Raw genomic sequence first — 18,386 nt, forward strand, 5'->3', positions numbered from 1 at the left:
TTTTTTCCTCAGGAGATAAGAAACAATGTGTCTCTTCCTAGCAGCTACTATATGTCCACACTTGGAAACTTGGATGTCCTTTAAGAATCAAGAAGCACCAAAACAAAGGAAATACAGTGAAAATATTAAATACCTTTCCTGGGTATTTCAGGTGAAAGGCACTTTTTCCTTAAATAGGTGGATGAGTGCTGAAAAAACTTAGCAGTAAGCTATGGCAGAATACCAAAATACTGGTGATGTGAACAAATGGATATAAAAGAGTTAAATGGTTAAACTTAACGAGTAGAAAATTTAGACTGACTAGTATGATTTGTTAGCTTGAAGGCTACTGTAGCCTTCAAAAAAAATTATGGTAGGTCACTCAGTGTTAGTCATCTTTTAAGCAGACGCAAGATTCTAATTTACAGTGGGAATAATGAAATGATAATACAAAATGACCGTATCAGGGATCATTGTCTTACTTTCAAAGAGGGGAAATATGAGTAATAAAGGTGGAAACATACACATCACTCTTGTTTGCTTGTCATTAGAAAAATTAAATAATAGAAGAAGAACTTCCACTGGTCTTAAGACAGCAACCCTATGCATGAGTTTTGGAGATAAAGAGTGATTGGAAAGGCAACCTAACACAGGATATTTAGGGCAGAAGAAAAGAAAGACAGAAGTTACAGTTTTAAAAAAATCTATATGATAAGGTCTACCTTAGCATCCAGCAGTTAATGAAAACTGTTTTAAGTAACTAATTCTAAAAGTACTCTTTCATATTAAATAATGATATCCTTATAAGAGTGGATTTTGAGATGTTAAGATTATCCCAAATATAGTAAAAGTTTTTGTGAATTAGATTTGACACACACTAGATTCTGTAAGTAATTTTTACAAACCTAAATAAAATTTTTGTGATTTCAGAAGTGCTGCGAATCTAATGAAAATTGTTCCCCTTTTGCCACCTACATAATACAGATTTTGCAGTCTAGCATAAACATTTAATTTAGAAAATTCTGTCCCCTGTATTAATAGAGGTTTATATTTTTCCTCACAAATGTAATTTAGTAGTTCAAAAAATAATGAAGAATTTTATAAGAGAACTGTTTGCCATATATTCTTGTGCAGAACTTCCTTAAGCCCATATTGTGAGATCTAGAATACATTCAAAGCTGCTAGGTAAACTTAAGAATCATTCTAAATATATAGCTAGTTACTTGTCATTTTGGTAGCTTGAAAAACATGTTGCAAACTCTCCTCTGTTGCTATTTTGTGTTGCATTGTACGCTTAATTGTATTTCATCAAATAAAACTTAATAGGCACAAAGTAGAGAATACCTTGGTGGATTGTGCAGCCGTTGTGCACATTTCAGCAGAAACTGTTGGGTAAATTGTTTACAGTGAGTCACTATCTCCTTGGAAACTTTCATTAAGACAAGTTAATGGGCTGCATTATTATTTGTGATGTGCTTGGTTAAGTATCAAAAGAGACATTAGTTTGACAATTCAATGCTTACAAGTGATTAAAAAATCACTTCTGATACTTTGACATCCTTTTGTGGATTGAGCTGTAAGCAAGTAAAATGTTTTCAAGGTCTGTTTTTCTTAACTCTCATTGAAAGTGGAAGAGTGAGTATTTTGCCTGATGATTTTGAACAAGAACATCTTTGTAGAACAGAGCCACAAAAACAAAAGAAAAGTTCATGAGTCTCCTATCCATTTAGCATGTGCTAAGTAAAAGTACTAGATCTGGGATATACTGGGTGTCTGTGTATACCAAAAGAGGTTTAATTGCTGCCATTGATTAGCCTACAGAGGAGGTGTGTCACTGTATTGATCAGGGTATGGCAGCTCTGAGACACACTGCTGTATGTGCATGTGTAGTGGCAGGCAGTCTGGGTCATTTGGAACTTGCTTTAGGCTGTTTTTGCAAATTGGATGTTTTACTATATGTCAAAAATTAACATGGTATGACAATTTTAAGATCATTATTAAGAGCCAGGTTTCAATTTCTTTAATCTCTCTGCCATAGCAAGTCCCTCTTTCCCTGACCAGTTTCTCACATGACTGCCATTCCAGGCTTTGGGCTGAAGCAGACCTGCACTGCATTTCAGTCTCTTGCCAGTCTCCTGGATGTTGTTTTAATCTCCCCATTGCCTTACTCTGTCTTCCACTCTAGGTTTTGTTGGCCTCCCAGTCTAAACCTTTCAGGTGGACTGAAGTCTATAGGGGACAATACTGAGATTCAGAATCAATTCTTCACTAGAGTTACTTGGTGCTCCCAAAATTTTTCAGCAAGTTCAGGGTAAAAATCCTGCTCATTCCCAGTAGTATTGGTCTGAATCATGGCTAGCTGTCATCACATCTTCGAAGAAATCAGTCATCAAATTCAACATGATTCACAAAGTCTAGTATAATGATGGCTTCTTTAACTCCCTGAAACACTGCATATGTTTGAACTCCTCAGTGCTGTCTATATCAGCAGCTGAAGGACATGGTGGCATTTGACACCACTCTGCTTATCAGGGTATATATTTCACGGTGTGGGGAAGAGGGTGCAAGTTTATTTCTACATATTGTGTGACCAGTAGTCCCTGTCTGCAGTGTACTATCATTTAGCTCTCCCCTCTTCTTCCAGTACTAAGGATTTTTCTTATTTTTATCTGCATAAACAGGGATCAGGATCCATTCCTTCCTGTAACAAACTTATATGTATCTCTATTAAAAAAAACCCAACAAAACAAGGGGCAACAAAAAACCCCCAACAAAAAGCAAACTGAAATAAAAAACAAGGAAATTTTCTTTCCTACTATAATTCATTTTTGGCATTTATTACAGACATTCAGTTCTCACTCTGAAATATTTTTACTGCTCATCCTTCTGACAGTTAATGGTTTTGACTACAGCTTGTTCATGTTCTATTTTCTCACATAGTCCTCAGCTGTCTTTCCTTAGAAAGGAAAAGATGGATTTAAGATTACCTTTTTCCTAGCATTACTGCTACTTTATTTTAATTGATAGCATGGGTACAACAGTGACTGTCGAAGCTTAGCATTGTATTGCTCCTCCACTTTGGTCTGCTGAGTAAGAGAAGTGTTTTTCATGACAACATTTCTGGTTTGAAGCTCTTATGGCAGAAATGCTGGGGAAGACACTTGTGCAGGCAGGAAGCCAACCACTCCTTTTAGTTTCAGCAGAGACATTAAAGCCTAAAAAGATGCTCTTTTGTTTTTGCATACATTGGCTTGTTTAGATTTTCTTAAGGCTTTAATTTGACTTTGTTTATGGATTTTATACTTTTTCAGTTGAGCCTGCATATTTCCCACCAGTGAACCTGTTAGTACATGGCAAAAGGGAAGATGAACAGCCAGAACATGTACCAAGACCTACCCATCTGCTTCAGTGTGGCTAAAATAGCTTTAACTGCATTTGCACACAGCTGTGTGCCAGCAGCACGTGTAGCTAGATGTACCTAGGCTTGCTGTAATTGAGCTGTTCAGGTGAATAGCAGTGAAGCTGCCCATAATGCAGTCCTGGTGGTGGGCTGGGGCACTGCCCTGGCCAGTGGAGCCCTGCTCATGTTATTGCATTCACACCAGCTCAGGCTGGTCTGCAGCTGGTACTCAGGCATCTCACTGCAAGGCAGGAAAACAATAAAAGTCAAAGAAACCTTGTATATCTTGGTTGGACTGTATTATTTAGTGGCCAGAGAACTCGGTGTGCTTCCAAAATAACATTCACTGTTTCATTCTGCTGGAGTCCAGTACTGGCCAGTGCATCTCTTGCCTTGTAATCTGTTGTTTCACTCCTGAAATAAGATTTTCTGGAAATAGAAGTGTGTAGGAGGAAAATTCAGCAATGAAAACTGCAGATATCGACCAGAAAATCCTTTGTGCCATACCTCTATGTAAGCCTTGACAGAATTTATGATACCACAGACCAGTCCTGGGGCAAGGTTCCTAGAAGAGCTCAGAAATAACAGATTCTGTGGCATATACAGAAATAGAAGAATTCTGAGTTAATATGTTTAGTGTCATAGTTCTGAGTAGTGTTATTGGAAGAAGAGTGATAAAAATGAATGCATTACATGGAATTAGGGTAAAGTTAACATGGTTGCTCACCTTTAGTGGGTACTTCTGCAGCAAGACTGAGTAGAACTGTCAAAGCCTCAGCAAAATAAGAGCTGTGTTGCACTCTGACAATGTCTGATGAAATGGCTGAAGAGAAGTCACTGAATATCCTGAGTAGAGGCAGGAGCTGTCTTGGGGACTGGCCCAGTCTCTCTGGTTTTGGTTCAACTAAAGCTCCTCCTTAAGCACCTTTAAGATGCAAAGCCCTTTATTCCCCACTTTTGAAAATGCTAACATCTGCCTGACCTGCATGGTTTTGTAATTCAGAGTTTGTGGTTTGCTGAATTAATTTTAACTCAAGTCAGTTAATTTCTCTGGTTTGTAACATGGTGGGTGAGGGGAGGGACGTAATTTTTTTCTTCTGTTGTTAGCACTGATTAGCAGTTTTATATAAATAGGGTCTGAGGCATGGGATCAGTACTTCTTATACTGGTTTAGTTGCAGAAGTTCACATACTGCAGAAGTAATGCTCTCATTTCAAACCATATGGTTCCATATAAATATGTAACTTGCTTAGCATACCTTGGAGTTATGTAACATTCTTACATGCCTTAAATGAGAGGTGCAGTTGATGAGAATAGATGTGATCATAACTGAATTACTGTGGTGTGAGAGTGTATTTAGGAGTTATTTCCCTTAGCCCTGAGTATGTTAATGAAACACAAAGCTGATTTCTGAGGAAAAGAAAAATGCATGTCTAATACTTTCTTTCAGATGTTCCTTAGCTCCAGCACATATCCTGAGATTCATGGTTATTTGCATGCAAAGGAACAGGGGAAAAAATCATGGAAAAAATTGTACTTTCTTTTGAGAAGATCTGGCCTTTATTTTTCCACTAAAGGTACATCTAAGGTAAGGGGAAAAAAAAGACAGAGAGCAAGAACTGTGAAGTCAGAGCAAATATGTATGTATGTATCATTTGTTGTAATAATAACAAACAAAATTTATAACCAAATAATTAAACTTAGAGTGATAAAGAAAGCAAAAAATAAATCTAGTTATTATAGATAAAATCTAGAGAGATATGGAGATATAAAACAGGGAAGGTGTTTTCTTAGAAACTCTGGTTTCTTTTTGCCTAAAATGTTTGCTTCATTCTGCTTGGTATTTCTCATAACAGAATACCCTGTTAAAACAAATTATCAGATACTAGTTAAACTTCTGAAGTATAAGTAGATGTTTTGAAAAGCGGATATAGTAATTAATTACATAAAATAATATTTTTTACAGATAAATTTGGGAATTCTCAAAATTTGTCACTGGACAGTTTTTCATTTTACCAGTTCAAATTTTTGGTGGTGGTACTTTAAGCCTTATCATATTAAACATTGGAGTTGAGAAACGTTTTACATAAACTACTCAAATCAATGTTTATTCATGTTTTGGATTTTCTGTAATTACCTGCCAAAGTTTCCATTGAGCTGGTTTGTATCCTTTGGCAAATTTCTTTTGTTTGCTTCCTTCCATAATTAACTTAGTGGATAGAGATAATGGTTAGAAATGGTACTGGGCAATAATTATAACAGTATGTTGTTTTTCAGTTTATGAAAGTTTATTTTGTTTTGATGTTTGAAACGCATACTGCTCTCAAAACTTGCCTCCTACTCTAATTTTATTATTGCTTGAATCTAGTGGAAGTTTTCTCAGAAATTATATAACTTGTAGTCTGGGGGTTTTTTCCCCTCTGGAAGAATAAACTCTTTAACTGATTTGATTTCTTTTTCCTCTGCATTATGAAATGAATATTGAGTTGCCTCTTTTTAGACTTCATGATGTCATGTTTAAAACTGCAGTTTGTAAGACTGTATTTTGGAACAGGATAACTACTGTATTCTTCCAAGTTTCTTATCTGGAGAGGCTGGCTAAAAGTAGTCTAACGGTATTACATTACTTTTCTTTTTAGGAGCCAAGGCATCTGCAGTTTTTCTGTGAATTCAGCAATAGTGATATGTACATGTCTTTAACAGGCAAAAAGATTTCTGGAGCGCCAACAAACTATGGATTCTGCTTTAAGGTACAAGCTTATTATTCTGATACATATTAAAGCAAGCCACAGTTTTTAGGTAAGCTTAAGTTTCTTTAAGGCTTTGAAAGCAATATTCAGCTGTCTGTTATAAAATAGGAGAATTAGTGGCTTTTATTTCAACAGGTATTATCTTCAAGATATGCTTTAATGCTAAAAAAATGTGCTGTGGCCTTCTAGCCTAACAAATCAGGAGGAACCAGAGACCTGAAACAGCTCTGTGCAGATGATGAACAAAGTAGGACCTGTTGGATGACAGCAATTAGGTTACTCAAGGTAATTTTTCTGTGTTGAGTTAACTTCTTGCTTAAGTGTGCTATGTGATATTTTGATGCTGTGAGTAGAGAGATAACATCATTTTAGGTTCCCATGCAATAGCAGTATCAATTTTGTACTTTGAAAAAAATTTTTTTTCATCCCCACAAGAAGAGAGAGTTCAAATCCTGGAATCATTTTAAGGGATGGAATGATGCCTCAGTCCTGAAAATATTTAACATTAAGCGTATGCTTCTGTGTAACCATGTTGAATTCAGTGAGATTGCTGAGTAATGTTGAACAAAGTGACAAGAATACACAACAAGGGAACTTTAATGCTTTTAAAATGTGACTGTGACAAAATAGGAACAGGCAAGTTGGTGTATTAAATGGGTAGTATTTAATGCAAAGTGTACATTTATAAAGGCAGCAGCAACAGTGATGATGTACATTTCCTTAGCCCTAACAGCTTTTCTCCCTGGTTTTTTATGGTAAAAAAGAGCGTGTGCTATCTTTTTCATCTGGAAAAAAACCTTACTTGGCTTAGGTTTATAATTTAAAATGCTAACCATGTTATTTTCTGGTTTTAGTATGGGATGCAGCTGTATCAGAATTACATGCAACCATATCAAGGTAGAAGTGGCTGCAGCCCTTTGAATATAACACCTATGGTATGTCCCACAGCAGCTCCATGAATAAATACATGTTTCTGCCGTTGTGCTCTTTTCAAGTAACTTGTGTCAGTTACAATACTGACCTGCTCCTTCAAAACCTTGCATGTGCCAACGCTTGCCGAAATATTTAGGGCTGCCAGGGTTGACTAGAGAGCTAATTAATTATTTTCCTTTCTTAGAACAAATGAGTTAAAAGATTTTCTCTTTGTAAAATCTTCAGTATTTTGGGAGTTCATTGGCTTATTGCTGTTGAATGGAAAGAAGATTTTGAAAATAAAGCAGCAGGACCATAAATGCATTAAAAGAGAAGCAAATGGTTTAGGGTTACACATACTGATGAAAAAGAAGATTGTAACAAATCCTTTTCAGTATACTTACTCTTTCAGTATACTTACTCTTTTATTTTTTTTTTTTTAAATATAAAATACTAAGTACTTGAGATGAATTTGAGCTGGTGTAATACTGACCAGACTTTGGGGGAAAACCATAATTTGGCAAATTTCTCCCGTTCTGGAGAAAAGCAGCCTATACAAGATATTGTGTCCTTCTTCTCAGTAGGATAGTTGGGATTGGATGAGGTTGTCCATTTCTTTATATCTTACATTATCTCAGCTCTTTATGAGTCATTTGATTTCAGACTTTTTCATAGATGATTTATATCCCTTTTGTGTTTTGTTTTTGGCTAAATTGGATAAAAATTACTTATTGCCGAGATCTGTGACAATGATTTTATGGTGAATTTTTTATAGCATTTATTATAGTTCTTGCTGATAAAATGCCTTAAAAATGCATTTGCTATCACAGGTATTCATAAAAGTAGTTTTCAGTGATCTTGCTAATAAGCATGGCTTATTAAGCATGTGCTTAATATGCTGCCTGTGCCTTAGTTTGTGTTCTGTGAAGCTACTGCAATAGCCAGCTGCTGCTCTTTGATGGATCAGGGAGCCACTACTGATTGTCTTCTCTTTCACTGTTGTGTGCATTTTAGTTCCCATAGCTTCTAACAGGCAGAATCTATCCCCACTGTTTTTCTACTCATGTATAACTCGTGAATAAAACAGCAAATTGAATCATTGCGGATTAAGTGCACACGCTGATGAACGTACTTCGTAAGGGAGCCACTTCCACGTTTCACATTCCTTCATTTCTCAACCATGTCAGCTACAGAGGGTTCCCTCCACCCTGCAAGAGGCAAACATTTTCTCTTCATTTGCCCTTATTTTTTAGTTTTGCAAAGTTCTTTACAGGTTACAGTTACTCAGATAGACCTTAGTCTACAGTGTACAGTGAACTGCAGAATTGCTGTCTTCCATTTTTAGTTATATTCATTATTGCAACCAAGCAAAAAAAAAAAAAAAACCAAACCAAAACAAAACAAAAAAACCAAAAAAAAAACCAAAAGAAAAAAAAAAAAAAAAACCACCACCAAAAACCCCCCAAAAAACCCAGAGCTGCTCTGGTTTTGGACTGGGAAGATTTGCTAACCCCACAGAAATCTGGGCCTCTTGTGTCCAGATGTTGCTTTAACCTATAGAATACTCTTTTATTTGTTAGATATTCCAGTGCTTGGCAACATTTGAGCCATCACAATTCTTATAAAACCTGATTGTGTAAACCTTGGTTTCTGAGAAACATTTTGGTGATTTTTAGGACTGTTTTGTCAAACCTCAATGTTCTTACTCTGTTGTTACAAAATTGATCTTCACTGAGAGAAAAAAACACAAGCATTTTTTGTAACAGATGCTGCAGTTATTGAGTCTGTGATTAGAGTTAGAAGTGATGTATTAAAATAGAAGTTATACTTCATAGAAATTGCTGTTTTCAATGCTTAAATATGGTAAACTAAAATAAAAATATGGAAATTTATATAGCAAACATATAAATCTGACATATTTCTAATGAAATATTTTGAATATTTTTAATTGGATCATTATGTATAATAATTTTGTCTTTTACCTTTTTTTCCCTGTTACTTGGACATCTTAATAACAGTTTCCTGACTTGTTTTGACATGGAAAGGGCTAGTTATAGTTAAAAATATAAATACAGTTTATGGTAAAGTGATATATTTGTCATCCATTGCAGTAATGCAAAAAGATGGTCTGTCCAGCCAGACTGTAAAATTGAGCTTTGCAGCAGCATACTGGAATTATAAATCCTCCCTAGGGTAAAATGAGTTTGGCTCTGTTGAGAAACACTGCCAATACTTGAAATATCACTTACAAAACATAATGTTTTCTCAGAAGCTTGCTTTTAAATGATGGATCTTGTAAAAAGTGAGCAAACTAAATTTATTTTTCTTTGTTGCAGAGAAGCATTTCAGAAAATTCTTTAGTAGCAATGGATTTCTCAGGACACAGAAGCAGAATTATAGAAAATCCAACAGAAGCCCTTTCAGTTGCAGTTGAAGAAGGATTAGCATGGCGGGTATAAATACCTTTGATTTATCAGAATAGTATTTTCTGGTTTGGTGGGGTTTATTTTTGTTTGTTTTTTTAACAAAAGAGCTTTGAAGTCACATTTTTGCTTCTCTCTCATACAGAGGAGAGGGTGTCTCCGACTCAACTCACATGGTAGTCCTATTGCCATGTCTAATATGGGTATGTGTGAGTTAATTCTTTGCCAGACAAATGCAATAACTGGTTCTTTCAATAAAGGGAAAATGTTTTTTCACTGATCTTTTTTTCTACAGCTATACACAGATCTCAGTCATGGTTTCATCATAAAATCTCTAGAGAAGAGGCTCAGAGACTTATTTTGCAGCATGGACTTGTAGATGGGTAAGTTAATTCTATAACTTCTCTGAGACATGTTTCTAGCCAACAACTCCTGCTTTCATGAGCCTCTTACTGGGGGAGGTGGAGCAAGGAGTTTGCACTTGCCCAATAGGAATAAACATTCTTTTATATAGGGCTGTCTGGGGAGCAGTTGGTTCCTATTTTAGATCATTTGGAAACCATCAAATGGTGATGTAGAACTTAGATTCTGTCACTGACTGATTAATTGTGTCCATTCAGAACCAAGCACTAGAGCTGTGTCTTTGCACAGGATTCTCTGGAGCTGTCAGCCTTAGCACCACTCTTATGTATCTCTATTAGTGATGAAAGAGTGAAAGAAAGCCTGAAAACAGTACTCTAAGATGAACTGTGCAGAGACAGACATTGAAAAAAAAAGTATGCTTATTTCTCATTAATTGACTAAAAATTATGTCATCCCTTAATAGCAAACAATAAATGTCAGGATAAGACACATTTTTTAATATTTCATTTAAATATTAATTTTAAAAATGACAAAGTGAGTTGGCATTTTGTGTTCAAATCCTTCTACTTTTCATTCCTCTAATTTTATCCTTAGTCCTGTATTAAATGTAAACTTGGGCCTCCTTCATTCAACGAGTAATTCCATAAAAATCTCAGTTTCCTTGAGTCTATTTCCAGTTAAGTACCTGGATCATCAGATTGCTGGTTAAATTCCTTCCGTTTTAGATTAAGTATGTTGTAATATTGTTTTCTACATCTACAGAAAGGGCTCCAGGAAAAAAAAAAAGTAAAGGGAAAGAAAGAGAGACAAACCCAGCGCAAGGATGGTTAATTGGACTTCCACTTTTGTGGTTTTTTGTTTTGTTTTTTTTTTTAATTTCTGGGGTCTTGTTTTTAAGCCTGGCTTATCATCTTGAAGCTGGTTCTGTGCTCTGCATTTATTTTTGCACTTGTTAGAAGAGGGACAGGACATGGGGATGAATCCAACATATATTTCTGAACAGGATGTCAGTCTAGGCCTGATGCATCTTTCAGTGTATTTCTTACACACACACTGAAATGAGAAAGTGAATACCTTGATAGCATTGGTTTAGTACAGTGTTGTTTGTTATATTCTTGGAGCCATTCATAGCTTTGCAGTGGGATTTTGAGGAGGATGAAACTTTTGTGTGGACTATCTAGAATTATTTAGAACACTGGTAGTGCTCATATGCTGTCAGATACATATTCAGGAGTTACAGTAGAGTAATGAACACATGACATCATGTGACATCATTTAGATGAGCTGAAAGCATGAATTATCACCAGAAATGCAGCCATTTTTAACAGGAAAAATAAGACTTTAGTTTCTGGGAGTAAGGGCAGAGAAAATAATCCATATTGACCCTTTTAAGGTGATCCTGAGCAAGTAGTTCTCATGCATATATGACAAGGGAGTAGGGCTTCTGTAATACTGTATGTACCAGCAAATATGTTTTTCATGATGGCTTTTAGAAGACAAGGAGGCAGTTATATAAACTAGCTACAGTAGTTCTAGAATTTGGATAGCCCAATAACAGAATTAGGGAGACAGCAACAATCTTAAGGCATGTTATGAAGGAAGAAAGTTTTTTGATCTAGTGTTAAACCAACTTTCTTAAAAAAGTTCATATGGTAATATTGTAGATTTTGTATTTTACCACCTAAAATATATTTGAAGTCTTTTCGGTGATAAATAGTTGATGAAAGGGATAAGAGCATTACCAAAAGGCCCCGGAAAAAGTCCAGCTCATCATTCAGAGAAGTTCATGAGGGAGAAGTGGACTGGAGTCGTCCAGCATGTTTAAAAAGCTCTTTGCAGCTAGCATTTCTGAGATTCTGTGAACTACAGTCCTTTTGTCATAACAAAAATTTTAAAGGTTCTTTGACAACTAAAGTAGGTAATTGTGATTATTTTAGAAAATAATGAAGATCTTTTTATCTGAAGGAGAAGAAATGTTCCTTATATTTGTGACAAAACCAGGAAAGAAGTAAGAAAATGTACTTTAAAAGAACTGATGAATGAGAACTAGTAAAAGTGATTACATTGTGTATCATTAAATGTGGATCCTAGTAACTGGGTATAGAGACTCCATGTTGGATATCTACAAAGTGGCACATTCCTACAGTGTCATTTTTCTGAAAAAAAAAAATGGAGTGCCCATCATTGATGACAAACATATAAAATATGGAATTCAGTGCACAGGATCTGTGAGTGCTGTGAGCAGCGCCGTTCGTGTCCCGGGAGGGTGAGAGCCCGCTAGGTGGTGGGAGCGAGCCGGTTTGAGCGGAGCCCGCGCTGCCGGCGCTGCCGCTGCCCCTGCCGAGCCGAGCCGGGCCGAGCCGGGCGCTGGGCTGGCAGCGGCCCTCGGCGGGAACTGCGTCAGTAACGGGGCTCAGGCATTTTGACAGAAACGGTAATGAGCATGGACTCCAAGTTCCTTAATTCCAGGAATTTTCTTACTATGTAAAAATAGAACTCTTAAAAACTTGGATAATGAAATTAGTACTTTGAATCCATGCTGGAAGTCAGTGAAAATCCACTGCAAACCTTTGGCTGTTTTTTTTCCCCTTGAAATTCTTTCTTTTCATGTAGTACCCGGGCTCTCAGTTCTGGTGTGTGGTGAGGCAGACAGTTATGATTAGGTGGTCACTAATGCTCACTTGATTGAAACCTGCAAGTCCATTTTGCCCATTTCTGTCCTGAAAGAGGAGCATGCTTGCCAGTGGCTGTCCATCCATTTCCCTTCTTTGGTGCATTAGTCAGCTATACCTGTTGCAGAGCTGCTCAGTACAAGCAATTCAGACTCTCTCCATTCCAAAGCTATCTACGAGGTTCTTCCCTGTCCTCCAAACTGTTCTTTGCCAATATTCCAAGCCAGGTGCTTCAGAAAAAACTGTGTCATGCTGGTAATCGTCCTTTGTCTTTACCAAATTATTCTACCAGGGCTATGGCAAAGTTATGTTTGTCCATGCTCTGGTTGGAATAAGTTATCAGTGAATTTTAGTTGCAGTGGCACTGTTGGCCATTCAGAGTGTAATTATTTGAATAATCATTCCATAAAGCAAGCAGTGTGTTGCTCTGTCTTGTTGGGAATTTTGCTGCTGTGCAGAAATGAGCGTGCATTTGTAAGGATTGGCCAGAAGTGAAGAACATTCTGGTGTGCCTTACATTACCTTTTCTGTAAAATTCCTGTTGAACTACCTTTTGAATTTTACTTAAAATGCTTGTGATTTAGAAAATTCAAGTTTTCTCTAGTCAGAGTCCAAAGAAAAATTTTGTTCAAAGCACAAACTTTGAGGGTGCTTTTCTGTCTGAAGAAATGTATTGTAATTCTATGCAGTGTAAAAACTAACGCCTACAGTGTCATTTATTCTGAGAATGCATGTTTTTCACATAATAGACAAGGTGAAGAAGAACTTAAGAGAAAGTATTCCCAGTGACACATTTGCAAAGAAATACTGATTAAAAGCCTAACTTATATAATTGATATTATTTATGCTTTTCACTAATACTTGCTGTAATGAATTTAGAACAGTTTTAACTGGATGTTTATAAAAGGATTTCAAATGTTCTTACTTTGAAACTTTTTGATCTCTTTTAGGGTATTCCTGGTACGTGATAGCCAAAGTAACCCCAAAACTTTTGTATTGTCACTGAGTCATGGATTAAAAATAAAACATTTTCAAATTGTACCAGTAAGTAAGTTTTTTCAGTTTATACATGGAGTTGTAAAACCAAAAAAATTGAAGAACTGTGGTAGAATATGGATGGATTTTTTCTTCTTTTGTTGTTTTATGGGAGATGTAAACATCATACCTGCATCACTAAATATAATTAGTATTCTTTAGTAGAGTTGAATGTTTTTGAGCTTTGCTGTTTGATTTGTTCTAAAGCTTGACTAGTATTATGAAATCCTAAAAAGTTTCTTGAAAAACTAAACAAATCTGTTTCAACTGGAATAGAAGCAACCCTGATGGCATGAAAATCATGTATTAAGAGAGTTCATGTTTCCTTTTACTTTTCAGTATGTACACAATTTCTAAGTCATCTGTTTTGGACTGCCTCCATCATGTGTCCATATCTCACTGAGTCTTCTGTTAAGGATATTTTCAATATTTGTAGTCAGACATATTTTGTTGACCTCTCTTGTTACTGTGGTATATTCAGAGGAACAACAACAAAAAAATCATTATCTAGTCCAGCTGCTTTATATGTAAGCTGGAAGTTACTAAGCTGAAATCATATTTCTGTTAGTTTTCATTGAACATACTGTCCAGTTATCCTGAGAGAATGGTTAGCCATCCTCATTGCTTCCACTCTCTCAAAAGGTGGTTTATGTGGGTTTCCTTACCTGCTGCATCTCTTGAGTAGAGAAATACTTGAGCATTTTGCATTTTGGCCACAGATGCTTGACGTAACTGAGCAGACCCAGAGCTTTTTTATCTCTCTTTACAAGAACCTTTCTTCCAGACCAGATAATACTCTAGCTTCCATGTATCTTCCTGCTGAAGTTTCTAGCAGATTCTGCTGTTTCTCAGTAGAAATTAGTGGCACTATTTTTTTTTCTTTGTCTGTTGATTCGCTCTGATCATTCACCAAATTTCTGTATGCCTTACCTAGGGCTTGTAGCTAATATTCTCTACTAAAAAAAGTTCATGTAGAATAAAACTGAAGCATTATTTGAGAGGAGGAAAGAAGTTGATCAGATTAGCTATAAGAATTGTCCAGGATTTTGTTGTGTTTAGGTACAGAATATGGAGGATTCCTTCATCCAAAAGTGATAATTATGGACTGGATCCCACGGGATCATCAACATATAATCCTTGATACGAATCCCAGGTGTAAGATCTCTGTGCATTCATTGACTGTAGTCACTTCTAGTATTTACTTTGGTGTAATTGTTGTGTGGTTTAGAAAACCTTCTAAACCCCATACAAAGAGTATATGATTCTAGTTCATTGGGATGTCCTTTAACTCTCAAATTTAGGAGACCACTTTCCCTTTCCCTATCATGAAACAGACCCTCTCTTCTCTAAGTGCAGGTGTAGCCGGACACTGCAGTTATCTTCAGTTTCCTCTGAAATGTATGTTTCTCTTCTTCCCTTCATTAGAATGTGCTAAAACCTTGCTCTCCTGTTGTGGAATCTTTGGATGAACCAGGAATTCTTATTTTTGATGTAGTTGTCTACAGACTTGGGGCACATTTCCCATGCTGTTCATCGAGAAGACCTGTATCACTTCATTGCAAAACTTGACTTACTTGAATTGTTTTTTAACTAAAGCAATTTCTCCTATGATAGCAGCCAGAAAAAATAAATCATGATGAGATCAGCTTAATCCAGACAGAGTCAGCATGGAAGCTGTTGTCCCCCAAATATTGGCATATTCCTTTCTGTCAGTTTCTGGTTGCATTCAGTACCCTCATTGCATTCTCAATACCCTGACTTAAATGTGCTCTGGTTTTGCTAGAACAGTGTCCTTTAAAGATTTCAGAAAATTGTTGTTTAAGGGAGGAAGGGTTTTGGTTCCAGTTGCTGCTGATCTAAATGAAGTGATCATTTTCTAAGAAACAAGGCATTTTATATTACTGTAGTAAAGTCATAGCTTATTAGTTGAAGATCAAGGTTACCTCTTTGAATTTCAAATTCTACTGTTCTAAACACTTACCTGTTTCCAGCCATTGTAAAGGCAAACTTTCTTACTAAATATAAACAAATAAATGTAATTTACAAAGCCTTTTTACAAGGTAAAAACAATCCAATCTCTAAATGAATTATTTTTCTCTTGTATTTTAGGTTGCTTCAGGTTATGCTGCACTTCAAAATGTCCCCTTTTAGACAGGGTATGCAGCTTGCTAGTTCATGCCCCACCCATGTAAACAGGTGCCTTGTGTTAACATTGGCAACCTGTGCAACAGGTATTGCAGGTGGAATAGATTGTAAAAAGTTCAGAAGGAAACCTTGGGATACATTTGGAATCCTGTACTATGAAAATTGGAGAGCTTGTTAGTTGAAAGGTATTTTTCAGCCTTTGCACTCTGAGCTGATGCAAGTTCACTTCAATGGATTCTGTCCTGAAATTTTATCCATGGGAAAGATGAAGAGTTTATATACAGTTCTGGTACTATTTTTTTCTAATAAATGTTTTCTCCTAACAACCTTCTTAGCTTGCAGAAGATGCTAGGTTCTTGAGCAACAGAACTTTGATATGAGTTTTTACTTTGCAAAATACTGATAACTTTAAAATTAGCAATCTGTCTGGTATTCTTTTCAAGGAAATAACTTATTAGGAGCATAACAGACATTTGAATTGTTAACTCTCCTTGCCTGCAGTGTGTTGGCAGGAAAATTGCATGCATAAAGAATGTCCAATGAATGATAATCCATTTTCAGGTTTTTGGCTGGAGCACAGGAGTTCACACATTCTCACATTGGTAATTCCTTAACTAGCAGAGTTTGACCTGGTTTGACCAAAGTCTGAGAATAAAGAAATTACAAACTACTTCCAGTCATGGTAGAAAGGGGTAGAATAACGAGGAGTCATAAGCAGTTCAACAACTGCTTCAGATAAAACTTCTTAATTACAGGTAAGACAGCTGATTATATCTTCTCCTTTCCCCTGTATTCAAGTAGGGTAGCTGCATCTTTCCCTAGCACACCATCTGCTACTCCATGCTAGCCCTACCTCAGGATCCTCTGTTCAATACTCTTTCAATCTTGTATCTTTTCCCCCTTTTCTTTTTAGAAATAGTTTGAGTAGATTTTTTCACCCTATATTTACATGAATACCAAGTAGTCACTATTTCACTAATCCTCTTTATTAGACATATCTGCAGTAGAGGAACTAAATCAAGAAATTATATAGTCAGCAGTGCAATACAAATTGTGCAAGAGCTAACATTCAGTATCTTAGAAGAGGGAAATAGTGATTGCAAATTTTTAAGCATCTAAGAGTTAAAAGGAATCTTTCACGGTATCTGTTGAAATTTCTTCTTTCTCTTCTATTTCTGTGCTAATGTGTGTTTGGAGCTGCAGCAATTCTTCCCCCTACAACAAAGAAGTGCTGGAGCAAGCATGTCCCTCTTGTGATGGGTAGTGTCTTGTGTAGTTAATAGTACCCAGTACATCACTGCGCTGGCGTGTAGCCTCATCTCACCTTACAAAAGTGAAAGAAAATCACGGAAATGAATGGAGCAAGGGTTGAAATTTATGAGTAACTTCAAACTTGGTTTCTTCATGTTCCTCTGTAAGAACTCAGGATTGGTATTAACCCCAGCTGTAATTCTAAAGCAAAGGCATGAAGTAGTATTATTAATGCAGAAAGAGTATTCCTATACTTATTTAACTGTTCTTTTTAGGTGTGTACTTGAAGTCAAATAATACATTGTTTTCCTATTGGTCTTTTTAAAAAAAAATCTTTTCTTTAAGATGTGTAAATGATCACTGTATTTTTTCTGCTCACAGTAGTTGTAAGATTACAAATATGTTGGTCTGTAAGAACACTTCTCAAACAAGTATTCAAGTCAGAAAAAAATACCGTAGCAAAAGAAGATTTTATTGAATCTTGTTTTTCCATTTTTACAGTTGGAAGATGATGGGAAGCTATTCTATACCCTCGATGATGGTCATACCAGATTTACTGATCTCATCCAGCTAGTGGAATTCTATCAACTTAATAAAGGAGTGCTGCCTTGCAAGTTAAAACACTATTGTGCACGGATTGCTCTTTAACCAAAGCATTTGTTGTTTCATCAGAGAGAAAGGAAGATGCTAGTACACTTTTTCCCCCAAAGGCAATTTGTATAGCAAAAAGGGGGGGAAACCCCATTGCATTGTAAAGATTCTATGTTTAAGCCGCAAAAAAAAGATTAATTTATATTCTATGTAGATAAGAACTTTGCTTTGTGATTGTCACAGCAAAATTAACTTTATGGTTTTGAAAAACCATTTTTCCTATGTAATTCTTTAGTGTTGTCTTGGACTTGCTGGGTTTTCTTTTCATCTGAAAACAGTTTTGAAAAATATTGTGTAACTCCTACAAAAATATAACTGAAGGAAGATCTTTGTTCTAAGGTTTAAAATTAACTTTTTTCTCTATAAATGTTTCTCATAATTTCTGTTCATCACATAAAAGAATAACATTTACTGTGGCAAGGATCAGAAGCTGAACTGCACATTTTATTTGTAAATAAAATGAATAAATATTTTGCACTATATTTTTGAATGCTACTTTGAGGATTATCATATCCAAAAAGTGAAAAATCATTAAAATCACTTATAACTGCTCAGTTGTATTGAGTTGTGCTATTCTTGTTGTAATATTTTAAAGGATTTTTTTCTAATCTAATGACTAAATCTACACCTTCATACAGGGCTGGACTGTCACTTATTTGGCTGTGAAATGTATGAACATGCATAATTATTATGTAGTGTGTAATGTGGTTCAGTGTATACCTATAATCTCTGACACAAAGAGAGGCAGAAAGACCTGTTAAGTACTGTGGATCTTTGCACAGTTCAGGAAGGAATCAATTTCAAT

At 36.0% G+C, this 18,386-nt stretch overlaps 1 protein-coding gene across 1 annotated transcript in view; it reads left to right on the top strand.

Moving 5' to 3' along the window:
- The window catches only part of GRB14 (growth factor receptor bound protein 14), a 58,087-nt gene extending 40,102 nt beyond the window's left edge, over positions 1 to 17,985 (top strand). Inside the window, 9 exon segments of the mRNA XM_030952451.1 lie at positions 4,830 to 4,967; positions 6,019 to 6,129; positions 6,319 to 6,414; positions 6,984 to 7,064; positions 9,378 to 9,494; positions 9,610 to 9,667; positions 9,760 to 9,847; positions 13,450 to 13,543; positions 17,432 to 17,985. Of these exon segments, the coding sequence (XP_030808311.1) occupies positions 4,830 to 4,967; positions 6,019 to 6,129; positions 6,319 to 6,414; positions 6,984 to 7,064; positions 9,378 to 9,494; positions 9,610 to 9,667; positions 9,760 to 9,847; positions 13,450 to 13,543; positions 17,432 to 17,578 (930 nt within the window). The 3' untranslated portion in view covers positions 17,579 to 17,985.
- The last annotated feature ends 401 nt before the right edge of the window (positions 17,986 to 18,386 follow it).

This window comes from Camarhynchus parvulus, chromosome 7 (assembly GCF_901933205.1).
Source record: "Camarhynchus parvulus chromosome 7, STF_HiC, whole genome shotgun sequence".
In the NCBI taxonomy this organism is placed as follows: Eukaryota; Metazoa; Chordata; class Aves; order Passeriformes; family Thraupidae; genus Camarhynchus; species Camarhynchus parvulus.